Source organism: Ixodes scapularis, unplaced genomic scaffold (assembly GCF_016920785.2).
Source record: "Ixodes scapularis isolate PalLabHiFi unplaced genomic scaffold, ASM1692078v2 PGA_scaffold1__304_contigs__length_218370807, whole genome shotgun sequence".
Lineage (NCBI taxonomy): Eukaryota > Metazoa > Arthropoda > Arachnida > Ixodida > Ixodidae > Ixodes > Ixodes scapularis.
Window position 1 is genome coordinate 199465747 of NW_024609846.1, and position 20151 is coordinate 199485897.

Here is a 20151-nt window from a genome sequence, read left to right on the forward strand (position 1 = left end):
CTAAAAAATTTTGCTCGTTCTTCTAGGTCGATGTTGTATGGTTATGTTTATAGATGAACTGTTACCTTTAAAGAACAATTGCAAAAAAGCATCCTACACTCGAATAAATATGCTAGTCTTCCACGGCTGAGAAGGTTCATATGGAATAAATTGCAGCACGAGTCGCCTCCTGTCTAAAGCATAATCAGATATTACATTTTCTCGGATCCCAAGTTTCTTATCTGCAGTCCCCCGATAAACATACAAATAGGGTTCTCCTCTTAGTAACATCAATGAAAGAATCTCATGTACTCAAATAGTGCTAAAACTGGAAGAACAGTTTACTTAGGGGCAGGAACAGCCGAGAAAATTTAGGGAGTCGGGGAACGCTCGGCTGAAGAAAATCTGGGAGTGCTATAGTTTTCGTTAATATCCTTATTAACAGCGTGCCACAGCAAAGATGTACCGAAGACACTCACGCTTATACGAAAGTAGTTGACCCCGTACATGTCCAAGTCTTGGGCGATCTTGAGGTACTCCATCTCAGCTTCGTCCCTGCGAGACACAGAGGCGCGCAACAGTGACTCACAGGAAGAAGCAAGCTTCAACGGTGATACGCAAGTTCTACGTGCAACTAGACATAGGAATTGCTAAATCCTCCCAAGCTGTTTAGAGGTAATTAAGCGTGCACGACAAACCAGGGTCGGCCGTGGCAGGCCCGCTACCTCCGGGGACGCAGAATTTGAAAGACCCTGCAAAACAGGGAGAGGCCTTGGGGGAAGATTGAGTACTATTGCGCAAGTTTTGCAGTGGCTGACTTTGTCCTTGGTTCTACGTAAAAAAAGAGTAATCCTTCTCTCCGTATAGGTCCAGCCGTGGCAACGTCTAGCCTCGAAAAGACTCGCATACAGTTTTTTTCGCTCTCACTTTTTGCTGAGAGAGCCGGTAAGTGAGGTGAAAAGGACGAAAAATGATTGTGGAACAGGTGAAAGTGAAGCAACGATTTCACCCTCTTTGTTAGTACAGATAAGAGTCCGAGGCAAGGTCTCTGGCAGAGAAGAGTCACCCACCGGGTCATGCCCTTGTGGTCGGCGTACCAGATCTTGATCCGCTCCTCCCACATCTCCAGCGTCATCTGGTACTGGTCGATGACCCGTTGGGGCAGCAGGTCGTCGTTGGCCAGCATTCCCGGAGTGTATGATGCCTCGTCATAGTCTCCGTACTGCAAATGCAAATTTACGAGAATCTCCCTTGTCCCAGAAAGCCAGTCTATGTACCTGTAAGCCCGCTCTAACCGATGCAGGGATAGTAACCTCAACCTGCCCTGCCACGAGCCACGCACGAAAGCGTGTAGAGGCACTGGGCCAACCTTGACCAAAGAACACAAATTTCTTTCGCCATTACACGTCGACGCATCTTGCACGCTAGTATCTGCACATGCCGAACCACTGGAAGTGCTTTTTGCACGTTACGCACCGCGCATGAAACTTGTTGCTCTACTAGGTCTAATGCAGGCACTCCATTGGTCACAGCTCAGGGAGACTGGCATTCTATTTGGATTGTCCCCACTGCTCCCGTAGGGCGATCGAAGGGCCACGGAAGCCCGTTTCAAAACTCTGGCAGAGCTCCTGGGCTCTCTGCACCGTCTGGTGAGTAGTTCGAAGACAAGAGTTGGCATGGACTAGGACTGGGAAGGGTGCTCGGAAGCCTGGAAAGGAGGACGTTGTGGCAGGCCGGAGCGACCAAATTAATGAGGCTTAGGAGTTGACAAAATTATTTTCGTGCCTCCAGACATTCCAACGAGGCTTCGCGTCTATCGAAATTAAATGTTGATTCCAACGCCTCGCACCTGCGCCGCTTCTCGAAGTGAAGACTTGACCTCTGCACGGCCGCATATTGCACCAGGCATGACTTGCCAATCGCTCGTTGCAACAGGGTTTTGCTTCCTGCATGTTTTTCTTTCCCCTTGGCTTTTTAAGCTGAGCGTGAAACTGACCGCAGGTCCCTGTTGCCGACGGCCGTGGATAGGCCCGGCAAGTGCTCGAGTCACTTTCCTGCCAATCCTCCATCCATCTGTCCGAGGACCGAGCCATACCCTTGCACCTCAGTTCTCATAGCCACCATCGGCAACCTGTGCTTCCCCACATCCGGGAGATAATTTCCCCAGCCACATGTGAGCCATGAGTTGACTTCATTTTTGCTAGCTCCAAAGCTTTTAGAGATCAAACTCTATTTTTTGCAGGGATTGTTGTTGTCAAAAATGAGCAACAAAATGACTCATTGTCAGGATGAGAACACTCGGTGGCCGAGTGGGACGGCAAAAGCTCGCTTCGCTGCGCAACCTCCCGGGTTCAATCCCCACACCTGCCCGATCTGGACGAGTATCGGACTGGCGTGCAGTTTGGATTGCTACTGCGCATTAAGGACCCCAGGCTAGCGGTTGTACCGCACTGGCTAAATCACTCATCAACAGCCGAGACACCAGATTGGCCTCAATAGGAACTTCCGGCTGTTCAAACATGCACGCAATGCAATTAGTATCTTTCAAAAAATGAACATGCACACAAACCAGATTCTCTTGAGGTGAAGCGTCCGAGCATGCATTGTGCCGACCGCGGTGCAGCCGCAGTGGCACAATGCATGGGTATCTGTATAGACCTACCTTTACCTAAGTTGGTATAATTAAAAATGAAAGCCGTTTACAACTCCCTGTAACGCCGAATTAGAGCGCAGCTCTTGAGGAGGAGGGAAGGTTACTGGGGGGTGGGTCAAGTGACCTCGGGGGGCGGGGGGGTCACGTGACCTTGGGGGTCACGTGACCTTGTGGGAGTCACGTGACCTTATGGAAGTCACGTGACCTTGGGGCGTCACGTGACGTCGGGGGGTCACGTGACCTGGGGCCACGTGACGATGCCGATGACGTCGTCAGTGACGTCACTGATGACGCCATCAGTGATGATGATGATGACGATGCGGATGCCGGTGACGCCACCAGTGACGTCACTGATGACGTCACCAGTGATGATGACGATGACGATGCGGATGCCGGTGACGTCATCAGTGACGTCACTGATGACGTCATCAGTGGCTATGACGTCAACGGGGGGTCACGTGACCTCGGGGGGGTAATTCTAGTAACCCTTGTGAGGGCAACTCTCGTGACCCTCGTGAGGGTAACTCTCGTGACCCTCGTGAGGGTAACTCTCATAACCCTCGTGACCCTCGTGAAGGTAACCATTTTGAGGGTAACTAACCCTCGTTACCCTCGTAAGGGTTACGAGGGTAAGTAACCCTCACGAGGGTTACTTACCCTTGTGAGGGTTACCCTTTTGAGGGTAACTAACCCTCGTAACCCTCGTGAGGGTTACGAGGGTAAGTAACCCTCGTGAGGGTAACCCTCGTGAAGGTAACCCTTTTGAGGGTAACTAACCCTCGTAACCCTCGTGAGGGTTACGAGAGCAAGTAACCCTCGTGGCCCTCGTGATCCTCGTGAGGGTAACCCTCATGAGATTAACCCTCGTAACCCTCACGAGGGTTACGAGGGTTGCGGTTACGCCGACGCCGACGGCGACGGCGACGCCAACGGCGACGCCGCTCAAGCCGGGAACGGGCCCCTAAGAGCTGCGCTATAAAAAAAAAAAAATAACCCTCTTTGACAAATAAAATTTTCCATTAGCAATCAAGTTGACCCCTAGGGTGCATGACGCTCAAAGCTACATTGCACGGCTTAAGAGCTCAAGCCAAGCGTGCGTTTAGTTAGAAAGCGAGCCCCTTCCACAACGGAACGTGCCCTCGTAGCCAAGTTACGGCGTATACTTAACGAAAAATACGAGTAGATATACTAGCCTCTTTACGTTGCAAGTTCAGAACACAAAAAAGTGCCAGCACAAACACGTAACAAGGCCGATACATACTCCGCATTGTTATTGTCCACTCCTAGTGTTAGTGAACCACTCCTATTTTTCACGGGTGCTTCTTGGTGAGTCTAACGACGTATATTTCCGTAATGCGGCAACAAACTGATGGGGACTTTCCAAAATGCAGTATCCCAATTAAAATCTCAATGGTGGAAAGGTACCTTTGCTTGCACGGCGTAGGAGGCTAGGAGCACGGAGGCCTCGGGTGGGCAGTAGACATTCATGTTGAGGATGGCCTGCTTGACCTGGAGGAAGAACAGGTGCTGGGTGATCTCCTGGATCAGCTCCTCCGACACGTCCTCCGGATAGAACTTGGCCAGGAACAGGAGCACCAGGGGGCTCTGCTTGGGCACTGCCTGGTCCTGGACCTGGGAACATCCCTCTTCCTTACAGGAACCCACTAGGACCATGAGGTCTCTCGCTTCCTCCATGCAGCCCAGGGCCCCATGCTGCCAAGGGGCCCCCAAAAATTTGAAAAAATGCTAGTCGCTCTCAGTTCAGAATAGCTCACACCTAAGGAAGGAGAAAAACTCAGAGGAGCCTGGGCCCTGGCTTTCCCCCCCCCCCCCCCCCCTTTTTTTTAAAGGGGAATCAGGGATGCCATAAAGTTCTCTCCTGGAGACGAGCTGGTGTTTTGTGAGCTCGTTGTAAAAGACTGCTTGAGCAACAAAATGTAAGCACTGCCTCCCACCCTCCTTGTCCCGTTGAAGCCTCTTCTAATCGAAACCAGACGGAAGGACAGAGTTCTCTATTGTACTGGGGCCCCCTCGATGCGTTTTATGAACAAAGGTGGGTTGGAAGGCAAGCGAGTGTTGCCGAAGGCTACTTGAGCAACATACATGCTATACATTATTTTTTGTTTATTTGCGGTCTTTTAGCATAGTTCAATATAGAAAGTTTAAAACGAGTGAAAAGAAATATCGGTGAACCTCCTGAAGCCATATTTCCTAACCACTAACAGCCGTATCAAGGAGCCGACGCTTCAGATATCCCCCAAAAACTTTTAGAGGGGCAGTGACTGGAAGCAACTGCTCTGGAGCTGTGTCTCATCTGCCAGTCGAATTATATGATTGCTGCAATTTTTTTCCCAGCCTCCGAGGTATGACTTATTAAGGGTGATTCACACACTTGCGTCGAGTCTGGGCGAGTGTAACTGCAACGGCTTGCAACATACACGCTGCCATGATGACCCTCAAGACGAGCCAATGGGGAGGCACGACGCAAATCTGTGAACCAGCTTTTATTCTTAGCTTTGAGTAAGACGTTCCAATGGCTGCAAAGTTTTAAATGATTGAAATTAGAAGAAACTAATTGAAAATCCTTTCGAAATAGACAGCATGCATGAGAGAGAGGGGTGTGAAAATATCCCCTTGATCTTCGTGACAAATTCTGTGAATCTGCCCAAATGACAGCGGCTACTATATTACAATCACATTCAGTCTCAATTTCTTCCTTTTATTATTTGAATGCAGAAGTCACTTAGTTGGGGACACGAAGGTTCAGTTGTTATAAGAGAGTGGACAAAGCAGTTTGATCCCTAAACAATTTTACCACCAAAATTACTTTGCTGTCTCTGTTTCTTAACTGTTCATAATTAACTGAATAATCATAATTAACTTAACAGTTCATAATTAATTAAGAAATGACTAGTTAGACAAGCTTCCATCAATTGGAGCAATTACTAGACTAAAAACGCTATATCATACCTGCCAAGTTCGGAGAAACCAAATCCGGGAAGGGGGAAGAAGGGGGGTGGAGTTTTTTTTTTTTTTTTTTTTTTTTTTTAAGAAATGTTGACAACAAATGTACATGAAGACAACCTGATTAGTACATTTATATTGCACTGCTCATGCTAGCAAGAAGCAGCTCGGCCTCGCTATCATTCCTGCAGCCGTTTGTTGCGAATGCAAAAACTCATTATTTGAAGGGGGGGAGGGGAATTAGCATTTTCCGGGAGATTTTTCAGTCAATTGCACAACTACTGACAAATTTGTCAAAATTTGAGAGCCTCCCGGGTAATAAGAAAGACTTGGCAGGTATGCTATACTCTCAGAACAGTTTTTGAGCTGCGACTCTCGAGACATGTCTTTAGAGCAGCGAAGTTGATTTTTTTTTTTTTTTCTTTCTTGTAATGTGAATTTTTTTTGTATCCTTCGAGTTATTGTCTAATGCAATTTGTCCCCAAGGAATTATGCCACTCAACATCAAACAGGTCATCTGTGCCATCTCTCTAACTCAACAGTATGATAAATTTATGGAAGTAGAAAAAGACACCTACCGTATAGTTAAGGTGATAAAGCTGGTCAAACAAGCTCATAGCAACACGGAGTCATCATTTTCAAATTTTTCACGAAAGTTTAAGAGGCCCTATGAAGCTGCTCAATGTGCGCGACACTTGTTCCTATTTTCCCCAATCATTCATTGCTTTGCATTTTGTACCACTTAGTGAGCGACTGGCTATTTCTAAAATAGCCTCTAATCCACCACATCTGCTTCATTTCCACCCAGTGAAATCCAAATTTCCTAATCATTGAATCTACCGATACAGAAACCTTCTAAAATATATAATAAAATGAACAATATTTATATTTCATAAAGTGTAATACATATTGCCGTCATTGTCATTACCACCACCACTACCATTCTCATCATGCTCAGTATTATCATCATGAACAGCCTTAGCCCAGGGCCCCAAAATTCCTTAATCTGCCCCTGCATGCATGCACTAGGATTTAGCTTAACAATAACAAGTTGGATAATCCATTGGCACCTTTTAAAAGCTCAGATGGTGCCACAGCATGGCACTGAGGTTTTGCGTGCTCCGTGCAGCCACAGGTAAAGACCCATTATGGACCTCTACAATGTTCAGATGTAAGCATCAAGAGCTGCCTCGACTGACAATATCAAGGACGTGCCATCTCCTGGCCATAAGAGTACTGCAGTTGTTTCTTACATCTCATATTTGTCACGAGTGTCTCGTATGTCGTTTCCGCTCATGCTTGGGAATACTTTTATGCTGGCTAAACACAGGCCTAATCCAGTGGCTCACTAACTCATCGGGTGAGTTGGAGTGAAACTGCTCTCAAGTAAATTCACATTAAAATCTTTGTCGGAATGCCGGCCTCTGAAGACAAGACCGGTGGTTTTGTGGTCTTAGACGAAGGAACCTGTAGAGAGAAGGTCACCAAAGCATTTGAAAGGATCAACTAAACGAGAGACCATCAGGATCTTTGCACGCAAAAGCAAAAAGACTTTGCACCTTGATGAATCTGCCCTCGCTCAAAAAAACACTCTAATCTCCCGCAAAACAATATCTTTTACATATTTTTTTTACAGCCAAGACACACGAGTGTATTTGAAAGAGGTTGCTGGCAAAAACATTTCGCCTTAAAGTATCTCTCCACGGTGACCCTCCTCCACCCCTTCAGGATTTCCAACCCCACGGAACTTATCTTCCACCTCACCTCCCCTACACCCCACCACTCAGCCACACTCCTATGTTTTAGTTAGATATAGAACAACTATTGTACAGTCTTGAGAATTTCGTCTCCGACGCAATGCATGAACACAGTCCCTCTAAATTTCAAAACACCTCAGTAAAGAACTTTGCAGATCTCCTTGCCTTATACCTTCAGTACGCTCTCACTGAGCACAACGGCAAGATATTAAGGCAAAAGAAAGGCATTTGTATAGGCTCCTGCCTAGCCCCGGTGCTCAGCAATGTTTTCGTCATGTACGTAGATTTAAGTCCCAACACAATGTTTTCGCTCCCGAAAGCCGAGTGTATCGATACATAAATTATTATCTAGCCGTTCATCCGACCTCCGTCTCTTCACGGACCATTTAAGAAGTCTTCCATTACTGTTCATAAGCCTATTCATCAGCTTACGAGGGAAGAGCCAACAGTAGAGGGACTACAGTATCTGGATCTAAGACTTCATCTTCAACCTCAAAGCTTGTGCTAGAGTTTCCAGCAACGATCCAAAAAACTGGTTCTCCCCTTCTGCAGCAACCACTCCAAGTCGATACAGCTTGGAACTATTCGAGCCCTCTTTGCCTCTTCTCATTCAAAACCCTGTCCCAAACCTCTCATCAGCAAGCGTCCAACGTCAGCATGATCGACTTCTCCAAGCCCAGGAGACCTCCTCCGTACTACCCTTCAGCGTCTTCATCACAGCCCCCAACCGTCCTTAATCTAACAACAAAGGCCATAGACACACACGCCCGGCTTGCATTCCATACGTGCATAATACTGCCCACCGCCTGAAGAGACTCGCCGCTTGGTTCGATACGAAGGATGAAAGTCGTCCACCAGGATGCACCATCAAGCACTCCGACATGTATGTTGAATGCCAAGAAAAGCCATTATATTCTATTCCACTGAGTTGGGATAGCCAATCCATCGGCCATATGCAACAACGCTTGAACGTTCGCCTTAGGGAACACGACTCATCGTCAACAAGGCGTTTACAAATCAATAAGGACTCTAGATCTTGCTAGGTTCACTTGACAATGACCTAGATTCAGCTCCGGAGACAGATGGATGCTAACGGCTGTACCCTTTATAACAGACGGTAGCTTGCGCCACCTAGCATAGAAATTAAGAACCAAAAGTATGATTTATTTCCTTCGCTAGTTTGCTCACCCTCTGCAATTTCGTAATATAACCAGGCGGTGTGGGACATCCCCAGGATGACCTTTGGGAGCAAAAAAAAAAACTAAAAACCATCATCCCCCTGAGGCAGTCACCAATTTTCCTCTGCTAAACCCAGCCAGGGTAACCCCGGCACCGGGCCTATTGGGAGACGGGGTGGAGACTTTGGGTCGGAGCCACACAGGAGGGAGTACCAATTTTCCTGTCCTGCCTGTCCTTAGCTGTGATAGTTGTGCGTCATTCAAATCTCATTATATAATTTCCACCAGACTTCTAATCTCTGGCAACAGAAAAAATGGGGGGTTACATGGGCAGCCCATGTCGGGCATGCCCACACTTTGCCACTGTGGATCCCGCCTCATTGCTAGCGTGGTCCACGCAGAGCCTAGGTAGGACCTAAGGCAATGTTACATGGGCTGTCCCGAGTTTGTTTTATTCTTTCTCTTGCCAGTTAATGTTACCAACACGCCCTGCAGATAATGTGATCTCCTCTTTGCTATTCGCCCCAACCAAATCTGTCGCCCCCTCTGGGAGGGCGGGGGCAAGCCCTGTGCACCTCAACACCACATGTTCTATTGTCTCGTCTCCCCCTTGGCACACGGCACAACACCTTTCCATATACTTTTGTGTCTATGGTGACTTGTCTTTCACCCCAGTTAGCACGAAGAAGCTTGTCCCCTTTCCTTCCTACTGGAATTTTTTCATTCCACCCAAGACTCTGGGGAAAAAGGTAAATGCAGCCCCTGCTCTGCTAAAGAGGAGAGGGCTTTGTGGAAAGATTTTAAAAGGTTAAAAACAGTGCAAAAAGACACGGACAGGGAACATGTCCACCCACAGAGTACCGACTTTCAACTGTTTCATTTTTGAAAAAAGACGCCCACTGTTGTGCCCACACACATCCCATGACATTACAACACAAACGTCACATCATATCAACTGACCATTGCGTCGAAAACTGCTAATGAACGCAAGTTCACAGTAAAATAAACAGATAGAGGGAGGGCTGACACACCTATCTTTGTACTTAGAAATGAAAAATGGTTCCGCAATCACTCATCTTTTTTCAGCAATTAAACAGTTGAAAGTCAGCGCTCCGTGTGTTCCCTGTCCGTGTCTCTTTCCCTTTTAAAATGCAACACCAACTAGCCCAAATCACCACAGTGCTACAATTTCTGAGAGAAGCCTGTCCTGCCACTCTTAACCTGCGACAGACAATGCCCACTTTTGATGTTCTTTTGCATATCGAGAGAAGGTTGGGCACCAATGCACGCAGGCGAGTCATCCAAATTAGCCAATGTCACGTGGCAGACTTTAGGAGACAAAACAAATCGTTACGCAGCTAGGTACAAACGTAGATCTGGCCCTTGTTGTCACACCAACAAAGGATCCAGAAGAACAAGCGTCACCGACGCGAGTATGTCGAGGACTGGCAGATTGGGCAAAGGTACCTTTTTGTCGAGCTTGAGCCAGACGACGAAGCTCTTGGCGTCCACGTACTGGAGACCGAAGTACCAACTCTCCCTCAGCCCGATTGTCCGGCAGACCAAATCGAAAAGCTCCTGCCCGGTCGCCTTGTGCTGAACGAGGAAAAATGAGCCTTCTCGTGAGGAAGACAGCCGCGTCGAGGCGGCCGACGGACTTGGATTAAACATCCAACTCACGTCGAGATCGAATTCCAGCTCGGCGTCCATCGTCGAAACGCGAACTGGAAGCACCTTGCCTGGCTTCCGGCTTTTCTTGAACGGCATCTTGAAGTAGTACCTCGACGACAGCGTGCTGCTTTTATGGCACCGACGAGCAGTCGGTGATCATGTCGCGGTAAATATTTCTCCGATTACTAGGTCAGCAAACTGCGAATATCGCGCCTGACCTGCCAGTCGCCTCGTCGCATAGCGATCGTTGGTCACACTGGGAGGCCTGCTCGGGACCGACACTCGCTGGCAACTGACACCTTTCGCAAGATTTCCACCAACATGCGCGCAGTTTCCGACGTATTTTCTTTCTCGTTAAACTAGCCAACTTTCACGCTGGGAAACATAGCAATAAATAACCCTTCTGTACGGAATCTAGATGGTCCGCCCATAGTTGCTGCATCGGCTCGCTGCGAGATCAAAACCTCGTCAAAGAATGTCAAAATTCGCTGACGCAGTGTTTTAAAGATATATATTTTTCTCCAGTTGGCGTTTCAACTATGCTACGTGCCATACATATTTACTTGCGTAAAATATTTCTGGCTTATTGCGAATGGCGGTGCTGGTTACGCATGATTCCATTAATTTCAGCGTCGTTAGCTCGCGCCCCCTGAGAAACGGTCAGGTTCAGTCCGCGCCAATCTCGCTTTCCCGCCTTCTTTCGCAAGTGACGTTCTTTTTCAGGCTGCATTTAGGAGTACCCACCTGGAAACTGATCTGTGCTCACTAATTAAGTTCCGATTTTAATCGACGATTTTTGTGCCCAAGAAGCAATGGCATCTCCCTTGACTGGTGGCGCAGTCGAGGTAAGTTACTCGGGAAACTGCGTCAGTTCCTCGAACGACGTTTCATCATGTTTTTCTCCCTCTCTCTCTCTCTTTCTTTCTTTCTTTCTTTGTTTCTTTCTTGTTACTTCTGAGACTGGGTGTGAAAAAACGTTGAAACCATAGCCGTAGACTTCGGGGGGCTGCAGGAACTCGTGCCCCCCCCCCCCCCCCCCTGGTGAGATCCCGGGGAAGGGAGGGGGTGGGGGGGGGGGGGGGGGTGCTGGGCTGGGCTGGGCTGCAGGGGCAAAGACCCCCCCTCCCCCCCCCCCCCCCCCCCGCCCCCTTCGGGCCCGGGCCATCATCCTTACCGAGACGCTCTTTACGTGCCATGTAACAAGCTTTTAGTAGTGGCATGTAAACAAAATAACGCCCACGTTGCCTTTATTGACGAAATACATGGGAGATGGAATCCCAGCGTGCTTTCGTTAGCTTCAATCTCCAGTTCTGGCGAAAAGATAACGCGCACCTCCCCCGACCCCCCCCCCCGGAGAACTTCTCAGCATTGCCCCCCCCTCGAGGAAAATGGAAAGTCTACGCCACTGGTTGAAACAATCAAAAGTAGAAACGACAGGGAAAGAAGTCAGTCACACGACGTCTCAAACAGACGTCGTCTCTCTAACTTCTTTCCTTGTCTCTTCTACTTTTGGTTGTTTCAAGATTTTCTCACCCAGCTGTCACCAGCTCGCCTGCGCCCTCACTGTTCATGTTTCATTGGCAGATTGTTTCATAGACACGCAATGTTTCATCGACAGCTCAGATTTGCTTTTTTCTGTAATAAGCTGCATCAGACTGTTGCCGCGAAGCGGCCTGTATGGGTGTGTCAGGTTAGAGGTTCTGTATACGGGAGCCAGAGTTGCGTGCTCATCCCTTTAGCGTCAGCTTTCCTGCACGGCATTCAGAGTCTGCTCCCCACGTGACGGAATTCGGCGAATAGCGGCACCGCGCCTCCGAGGCGCGCGGCACACTCAAAAGGGAATGTACGGCGGGGCTACTTTCCTGCACGGCATTTGAGTCGGCTCCTCACATGATCGGACCTCGGCGAATAGCGGGGCGGCGGCATGTGGAAAACGGGCGTTTTTTTCAAGTGGATTAACATTTTTGTAACGAGCCGCCGTAGACAGCAGCTTAAACGGGGCGGCCTGAAGGGTTAAAGGGGTACTGAATCAAAACTTAAAATGTACAGTCGGGGACAAAAGTCCCCAGGATGTGCGAGCTGCGACTGAAACGCATTGCTCTGCCATCTGCCGGCGGGTCGCCTGGTTTCGAGATCACAGAAAAACGGATGCACGTCCTTCTGTGCCTGCCAACATATGCGCTTTCCCACTCTTCTGTGGCGCGGCGCCTAACTCGGAATCGGGCACATGGTACCGCCTCGGTGATAGCGCTTACTGACATGGCACCCATAAAGCAAGAAATCACAGCAGCTCAACTGAGCGATAAGCTGAACTGGTTATAAAGCAAGGTGCGCTGACACGGCGAAATGCGGCGCAACGCCGCAGGCGGTATCTCCAGTTTCGGAACGTGTAGCAGACGCTCATCAGCCGCCAGCGCTATCTCTGATGCGGTACCATGCGTCCGATTCCGAGTTAGGCGCTGTGCCACAGAAGAGCAGGAAAGCACGCATGTTTGGAGGCAGAGTAGGACGCGCATGCGCTTTTGTGTGATCTCGAAACCAGGCAACCCGCCGGCAGATGGCAGAGCAATGCGTTTCAGCCGCAGCTCGCATGTCCTGGCGACTTTTGTCCCCGACTGTACCTCTCGCATTCAGCAAGAAGTTAGACATAATCAACTCTTTCTGCTGATGACAATCACATACTTTTATTTCAAACGGATGGCTGTATCTTTCATTCTAAATGTTCAACATTGGCGAGTGCTTCAATATCAGCCATTGAAAAACGCGGTGCGTCTCGCCCACTCGACTTGCCCACGACGCCATTGGCCTCGCTATGCCCAAGTGTACTGTAGTTATGAGCGATGACACTTGATGGCGTCACCGCGTTACTGCATCACTTAGAGTGGCCAAGGGCTGTAACCTACCACCTGGAGGCGTATTGCAGAGCCGGCGGAATTGTGGGCGCTATGATAACACACGGTGCATTGTCTGCTCCGCGACTTGGCCGACATGAAGACATCGGCAACGTCGGTTTCGGGTCGAGCTTCTTTGAACGGGACGTCTCGAGGTGGCTAAGGTACCTTTGTCATCTTGCACAAGGCAAGATGCCAGTAGATTTTCTACCTCGTTGTCTAGGCTGACAGCAGGATTATGTGTGACATTGGTAGGACAAGGCAATTGGTGCTTACCTGATTTACCACCAACTAATCACAATGACCTGACTCGGCGAGAGTGCCAGCTTCACAAGCAAATAAATATTGCTTTGAAGACGCCTACCAGCTGGCATTCTTCATTTATTAAAGCGAAACAGAGAAACAGGCCGAGTCCGATGGAGCAGCACGGCAGGCATCGATAGTGGTGTGACTGCAGCATCGTCACGCAACTGCGAAGAAACGTGCACACCATGACGATTTTGCGACATTCCTTGTCACAAGGGCAACCACTAAAGAAAAAAGGCGTAGGGGTAGCTTGCGCTGGGTCTCGACAGGACGCAATTTTTCGAGCGAAAGCACAGAGCACATCGTCACACAAAACCTACCATGAAAAAATGCTCGCACCGCCACGATTTTGTAACGCGACTCGCCTTAATGGCTAGCACTAAACGAATAAAGAGAAGCGATCGGCACCACTTTTGTTGGTCTCGTCCAACGAGGCTTATGCGTTTGTCTAGGCGGCGGGGGGGGGGGGGGGGGGGGCACTTAGCACATCAACTGCGACCAAGTTGGTCGGCGAGACGATTCCTGAATTCTCACATCGTCGCACAGAAAGTACCGCGAACAAAGGCGGATACCGGCACAGCTCTGCAACGAGAGGTCGGCCTCACTCGGTGAAAACAACTTAGAAAGCAGCGTACGCCATGTTAAAAAGGATAGTTCATCAGCCCCTGACGGCCCCAAACGTCAAAGAATGGGTGGAAGTGATTGGTTGGTGTAGTGAATCCAAGGTGGCCAATTGTGCTTTGGCTATCTTCACCAAACCTTTGGTATTGCATTCTGGCCTAGGTAGCCTGTACTAGCGATAGTGAGCGAACTTCCCGTATAGTGGCACTGCCGTCGGAGGTCGATGCCGTCACACTATTCTGTTCAAGTTTCATAACCAACAACCAGGAGTTTTTCTTGTTATCGTTAAATTCAGTTTAAAATAAGTTTTCTTGTTTTTTCCAACAAAATAGTGATGTTTCTGAGGTTCTATTGCTACCTACGTCATGTTGAATCAAAGAAATAAGCTCCAGATTTTTGTTTCCGTATCTCTTTAACACTCGCCCCAGTGATACACACTCGACGAAATGTCCCTACAGTGTGCACCTTGCATAATGAGTGTTAATGATCTGTTCGTGTCAATGAAACGTTTGTCCACAGAAAGTTCTCGATGAAACGTAATTCCACGAGACGAGTTTTGACAAAATGATAGGGTCTCCTGATGAAGTTAGTTGCATGTCTTAACTTCCTCTTTGATCGACCGACTTGATTTTGCACCTTTCCCCGGGATTTCTCTGTATTATCTCTTCTTTTTCGAGAAGAAATGGCTCATGCCAAAGTTTCAGGGTGGGGCTACGGTGAAATAAACAGAACAGCTCGCTTTGTTGTTCGAAAGTGTTTTGTCAATTACTGAATGTGTGACCCTGGCCGGCATGAGTCTGCTTCATTAAACTGCATTTTTTCTAGCGCATTCTGAATGGCGAGACGGTGGACAAGCCGGTCCTTCAGGTCCTGGTACGTAAGACACAACGTCCACTTATTTCATGGTGCTGGACCCCATAGCAGAGCGCAAGATTAATATACCTTGTAAAATGGCTAACATGTTCTGTGCTTGACTTCTATTTGTCGAACAACCAACTAGCCTGAGCAGTTATCGGCAGCACTGCTCCTTCGCCACAAATATTTTCTGGGTGGCACTCAGTTAAGGGCTGTCCAAATGGGAGAAATTGTGAGACAACACAACTCCGTTTGAAGTCGTGGAAGTTGAAGTGGTTCAAAACCGATTTTTGAGTGAACACCGCCGAGCAAACATCACAACTTTCCTCCTCGCTTCCTTTGATTTTCGGTGACCTCAGTGTTCGTCAGTACTGTCACACGCCACCTACCAATGCTGTCCATTTGTTCTGCCGGGCCCTCGTATGCTTTACCATGTTTTAAAATTTACTCGATGTTACTCCACAGTAAGGGTTGTGTAGCTTTGCGTTCGTAAACCTACTCATGTCTTGCATTGCTCTATCTGTGTTATCACATGACACGACCCGCCGGAGTTACTTGGATCTATTTGGGTAAGATTTGAAGCACAGCCCTTTCCCTTTTTCTGGACCTGAAGAGCAGTGGAGGCTTTGAGCAATTGACCAAGAGCCAACAGAGCGCATGGGTGGCTGTCTGGTCCCATATGATGAGCATGCTCAAGGCCCCCCATGAATGAACTTTGATGGAGTGAATTCCTTCCGAGCAAAAAGAATAGACGGAAGCTTACCGCTGCACAACTTATGTCAGAGTTGTGCTGCCTCACGATTCCTGAAGTATCCTTTTTAGACAGGCCTTTAGTCGAACAACATTTTAGCGAACAAAGTCCCACCCCCGACTTTTCATTAAAGGACACTTTAGTGAATTCGGCCGCCGCAAAGTGGCTTGTGTGGGCCAGATGGGTTCACGTTTTTTGTAATGAGCCGCCGCAGACTCTTGCTGTGAAATGGTGTGAAGAGGTTGGAGGGGAGGGGCGGCAGGAGATGGCTTTTGGGACTATTTTATTATAAACAATGTACAAGTTTCAACCTACATGATCCCCTTTTTTTGTAACTTCTGTATTATACGTCTGCGAGTTTGGCTTTAAAGAGCAGCAAATGCTCTTTCGGTCTTGGTCTATCTGCATACTTATTCATATTGTCACAAGTGGTGACCAAAAGAACAATCAAGAAACAGGACCAAAGACGTCGCATATCGCGCGCTTTCGGTACCGTGGGTCGCCCCCATTGGTGGAGGAGGTTTCCGCGTCGTCCGGCTAAAATATGACGCGCTAATATTTAGTTACTCTCTTTGTGCTCGCTGGCTTGCCCGAACCCCAAGAGACGTGGAAACCGCAAAAAAGGTAGACGCTTAAATATGATTGCAGGGCCCCTTTAAACATATTGGTGTCGTCTGCATAAAGTATAACAGTATCGATAGTTTGCAGAATGTTTACGATATCATTTATGTACAACAGAAAAAGGAATGGTCCTAGAATTGACCCCTGAGGCACACCATAATTTATTTTCTTTAGTTGCAATTCATACTCATTGATTTTTACATATTGTGATCATTTAGATAAGTACATATGAATTAGGTCCCAAGTTGTGCCCCTTATGCCATAGTGCATAAGCTTTTTCGGAAGCATGTCACATTTAATCAAATCAAATGCCTCTTGAAAATCCAAAAAGAATTTCTACAGTAAATAACTGATTTTCAAAAGTATTTATTATTTTATATTTGGTGTATAACGAGGCTTTTTCTTTGGATTTGTTTTTCTGGAAGCCATATTGTTGCTTTACAGTTATGTCATTTGTTTCAGGGTAACTAGGAAGCGTAACATTGATTACCTGTTCTAGAAGTTTTGAGAATCGCATGGAAATTGGCCTATAGTTATTTATTTTGTTGCATGGACCACTTTTATTTACGTATGGCACAAACTCTGGCAAACTTTCTCCGGAAATATACCAGTCAATAATGATGCGTGACAGATGTGTTCCAGAGGGGAGCTTATAAAGTGTGTGACTGCTTTAATCAGTGCTGCTTTTATATCATCTGATTCAACTGCTGTGTTATGACTTAAAATTCTGGATCTCCATCACAGGGCAGAGGAAAACTGAATTTGCAGATCATTTGGAAGTACATAGTGGTGCTGAGAGATAAGGCACCCGCAGTGTTCCATACTTTTTTTCGGGACATTACAAACGTGAATTTACTGCTTGCGTTCTTTCTTGATGTCTGCGTTTAGCTTAATCCTTATCTTTTTATGTTCACGTACCGACTCCTCTCTTTTTTCGATAAAACCATCATGGAGTTAATCTCGCCGATTTATTCTTCTATGCATATCACGAGCGATTCGTGGTTTTCTTATTTTCTCGTGTTTTTTGACTATTTCGCGAGGGAAACGTTTCGTCATAGATGTTGTAGCATGTATACTTGGATTGCTTTCACTGAATAAATCGTCCTAATTAATGTTTGATATGAGGTTATAAAACTTAGTTATATTGGCATAATCAATTCTTCCACAAGCTGTGACAGCTATGGAGTGCTTTGCGTCTATTTGTTCAGAAGGAAGAATGCAAAATATTGATAAGCGGTCACTGACTGGAGAGGAAAAGATTCCAGATTGTTTCACTTGGTAGGTCGCTTGTGATCCATAAATCGATTCTGGTTGCACTGTCCCGAGTTATTCTTGTTGGTGCAGTAATAACATTGGTGCACCCGAATGATTCAATTGTATCAAGGAACTGTCGGCAGAGCGGATGCGACGGGTTGATATTAAAGTCCCCTATTGGTATGATTTATAAATTCAATGAGGTCATATGCTCCAAAAGTTTAACTACATAATTCATAAATTCAGATTGGCTCCCTGTTTGGATCTTTTAGGTGCTCTATTTGAGTTTGTAAATTAAAATAAGCTGAACATTAGATGTGGTGGTGATTTTATCGTGAACTTGCTAAATAATAGTTTCAAAAAGGGAACTAGAGAACTTAATAATCATGAATGGTAGTGGAGCGTAATCAGTTAACCACTAGGGTAAATGTTACTTCAGAATTGTTGATCGATACTAATTACGGAGGAAAGCCATGTAAGGTCTGGAGTAATAAGTTCTGATTTTAGTGATCATCTTCCCATTTTCATGTGTTAAAACCAGCTGTGCAAAGAAACAAGTGCCAGTGTCTTTTGTGTTAGTCCACTGTATTACGCCGGACAGTTAGGAGAGGTTTGCGCAGAATGTAGCTAACACAAATTGGGATGACGTTTTCGAAAATGGAGACCCCACCCCAATGAGGTGTGCAGTTTATTTTTTGGAGCAGTTAAAAGCCTTTACACCGTCGATTTTCCCTAAAAAATAAAGTTAAAAAGCAGATTCGGAAACCTTGGGTAACGGTTGTTACTTTGAAGAATAAATATTAAAAACTCTCCCTATAAAAAGTTTACCAAGACTAGAGATCCCAATGACCTCGTGACATTTAAAAATTATGGTAATCGACTAACAAAGGACTTGAAAAAAGGGCAGGAAGCATTACTATTATGGATCTTTTAGTTCTTCACTAGGCCACAGTGACTTCATGTGAAAAAACTTAAATGTGGCTGTCGGGCATGGTAAGCGCTCCAACCATCATCATCATCATCATTTATTATTCTTGAAGGCCCAGGGGGCATTACACAAGGGAGTGAACACTTAAAAAAACAAACAAGTAACAAAACTATTTATCTACAGAAACACGCTGTAATCTAGTTATGGGTTAGAAAAAATAAGCTAATGGCTGCAGAAAATTTCTTGGTATCAGATAAGGAAACAATTACGTCAGGCAGTGAGTTCCAGTCGTCAATGGCCAATGGTAAAGTAGAGATTTGGTGAGTGACGGTTGACGATGAAATCGGACGGAGTTTACACGAATGGTCGAGACGAGGGAAAATGCGGTAAGGAGGTGATAACAAACTTTGTCTGAGATGACTGTTATAATAAAATATCCGATGAGGAAGAGAAAGACGAGACACCCTGCGGCGAAAAAGAGTGTCAAGGTTAGCTGATTGGCGAAGTCCTGATATGCTTGCGTATGGGGAATAGTCGGAATAAATAAAACGGAGGGCCCTGCTTTGAACGGATTCCAGGTTGTTAGTTAGGTATGCCTGCCACGGTGACCATATGGAAGAAGCGAATTCTAGTTTAGTTCTGACCAAGGTAGTATAAGCTAGTAGTTTTACGGGGTATGTAGCTTGTCTGAGGTTACGGCGAAGAAATCCGAGAGTGCGGTTAGCATCGGCGATGACAGTTGTTATATGAGTGGTCCATGACAGGTCAGATGTCATAGAAAGCATTTCTTCTGTTGGCGTCAAGTTAACTAACATATCTTTAGCAGGTGTATTTAATGGCTATTTTATAAATTTACCTCCACATAGTTATAGCGGCGGCGCATGCAAAAATGTTGCTTTTAAAGAGTGACTATTTTTTTACGTCCAGTTTACGGCTGTTATAAAATTATATAACAGTCCCACTTTTTAAATTGTATAGTTTTTTTTTGCTTGTTTTTTTCCCAGGCACTAGAGAGTTGTTTGGTATAGAGTGATTGGAAGGTGGGCAAGGTGGTTCCTTTATCTAAATCCGGTGAAGTATGTTCACCACCTAACTACAGGCCCATTTCATTAAGTGTGTTCCCTGAAAAACTTAAGAATCTAAAATTTATTTCAACATAATTAAATTCCTTGAACTTTATTAATTTTTTACGTCGTACCAGCATGGATTCTGTAAGGCATTCTCATGTGAGACTTGACTAATATCATTTACAAAAGAACTTTTACTGCTTTAGAAAATGGATTTTATGCTGACTACCTATTCCTAGATTTTCTTAAACTTTTTTTTTATTTTGTTTCTCACCTACTACTTTTTTAAAGTTAAGCACGCTAAACAATAATAGGAACATTATTGATTAGATTGAACAATTTTAATCTAACAAAATTCAGTTTGTAACCGCTAATGATTTTGACTCTTCTCCTTGCGTGATCGGCTCTGGTGTACCGCAAGGCTATTTCAGGATCTCTGCTTTTTCTTATTTACATAAATGATTTCACTAATTTTACCAACTCATCCATTAAATTATTAGCTCACGACTGTGAAATTTTTTGTGTTATATCCTCTAGTTCCGATACCTTCATACTTCAGTCTGGCCTGCTTTGTGCAACACGTGGAAAATGTGTTTTAATTCTAATAAATGTGAAGTGATGTAAACCTCCTGCCATGCTAATAGTGAAATCTACT

At 46.2% G+C, this 20151-nt stretch overlaps 2 protein-coding genes across 2 annotated transcripts in view; one reads left to right on the forward strand and one right to left on the reverse strand.

Moving 5' to 3' along the window:
* The window catches only part of LOC120851029 (merlin), a 41539-nt gene extending 30942 nt beyond the window's left edge, over nt 1-10597 (reverse strand). Inside the window, exons 1-5 of the mRNA XM_040223604.3 lie at nt 10212-10597; nt 9999-10127; nt 4058-4264; nt 1050-1201; nt 459-534 (exon numbers count right to left, since the gene is read on the reverse strand). Coding sequence (XP_040079538.2) covers nt 459-534; nt 1050-1201; nt 4058-4264; nt 9999-10127; nt 10212-10298 — 651 coding nt within the window. The 5' untranslated portion in view covers nt 10299-10597. The remainder of the gene's footprint in view (nt 1-458; nt 535-1049; nt 1202-4057; nt 4265-9998; nt 10128-10211) is intronic.
* Nucleotides 10598-10641: 44 nt separating this feature from the next.
* LOC8030957 (replication protein A 70 kDa DNA-binding subunit) overlaps nt 10642-20151 on the forward strand; it is a 61228-nt gene continuing 51718 nt past the window's right edge. The window contains exons 1-2 of the mRNA XM_029978539.4: nt 10642-11047; nt 14846-14893. Of these exons, the coding sequence (XP_029834399.3) occupies nt 11015-11047; nt 14846-14893 (81 nt within the window). The 5' untranslated portion in view covers nt 10642-11014. The remainder of the gene's footprint in view (nt 11048-14845; nt 14894-20151) is intronic.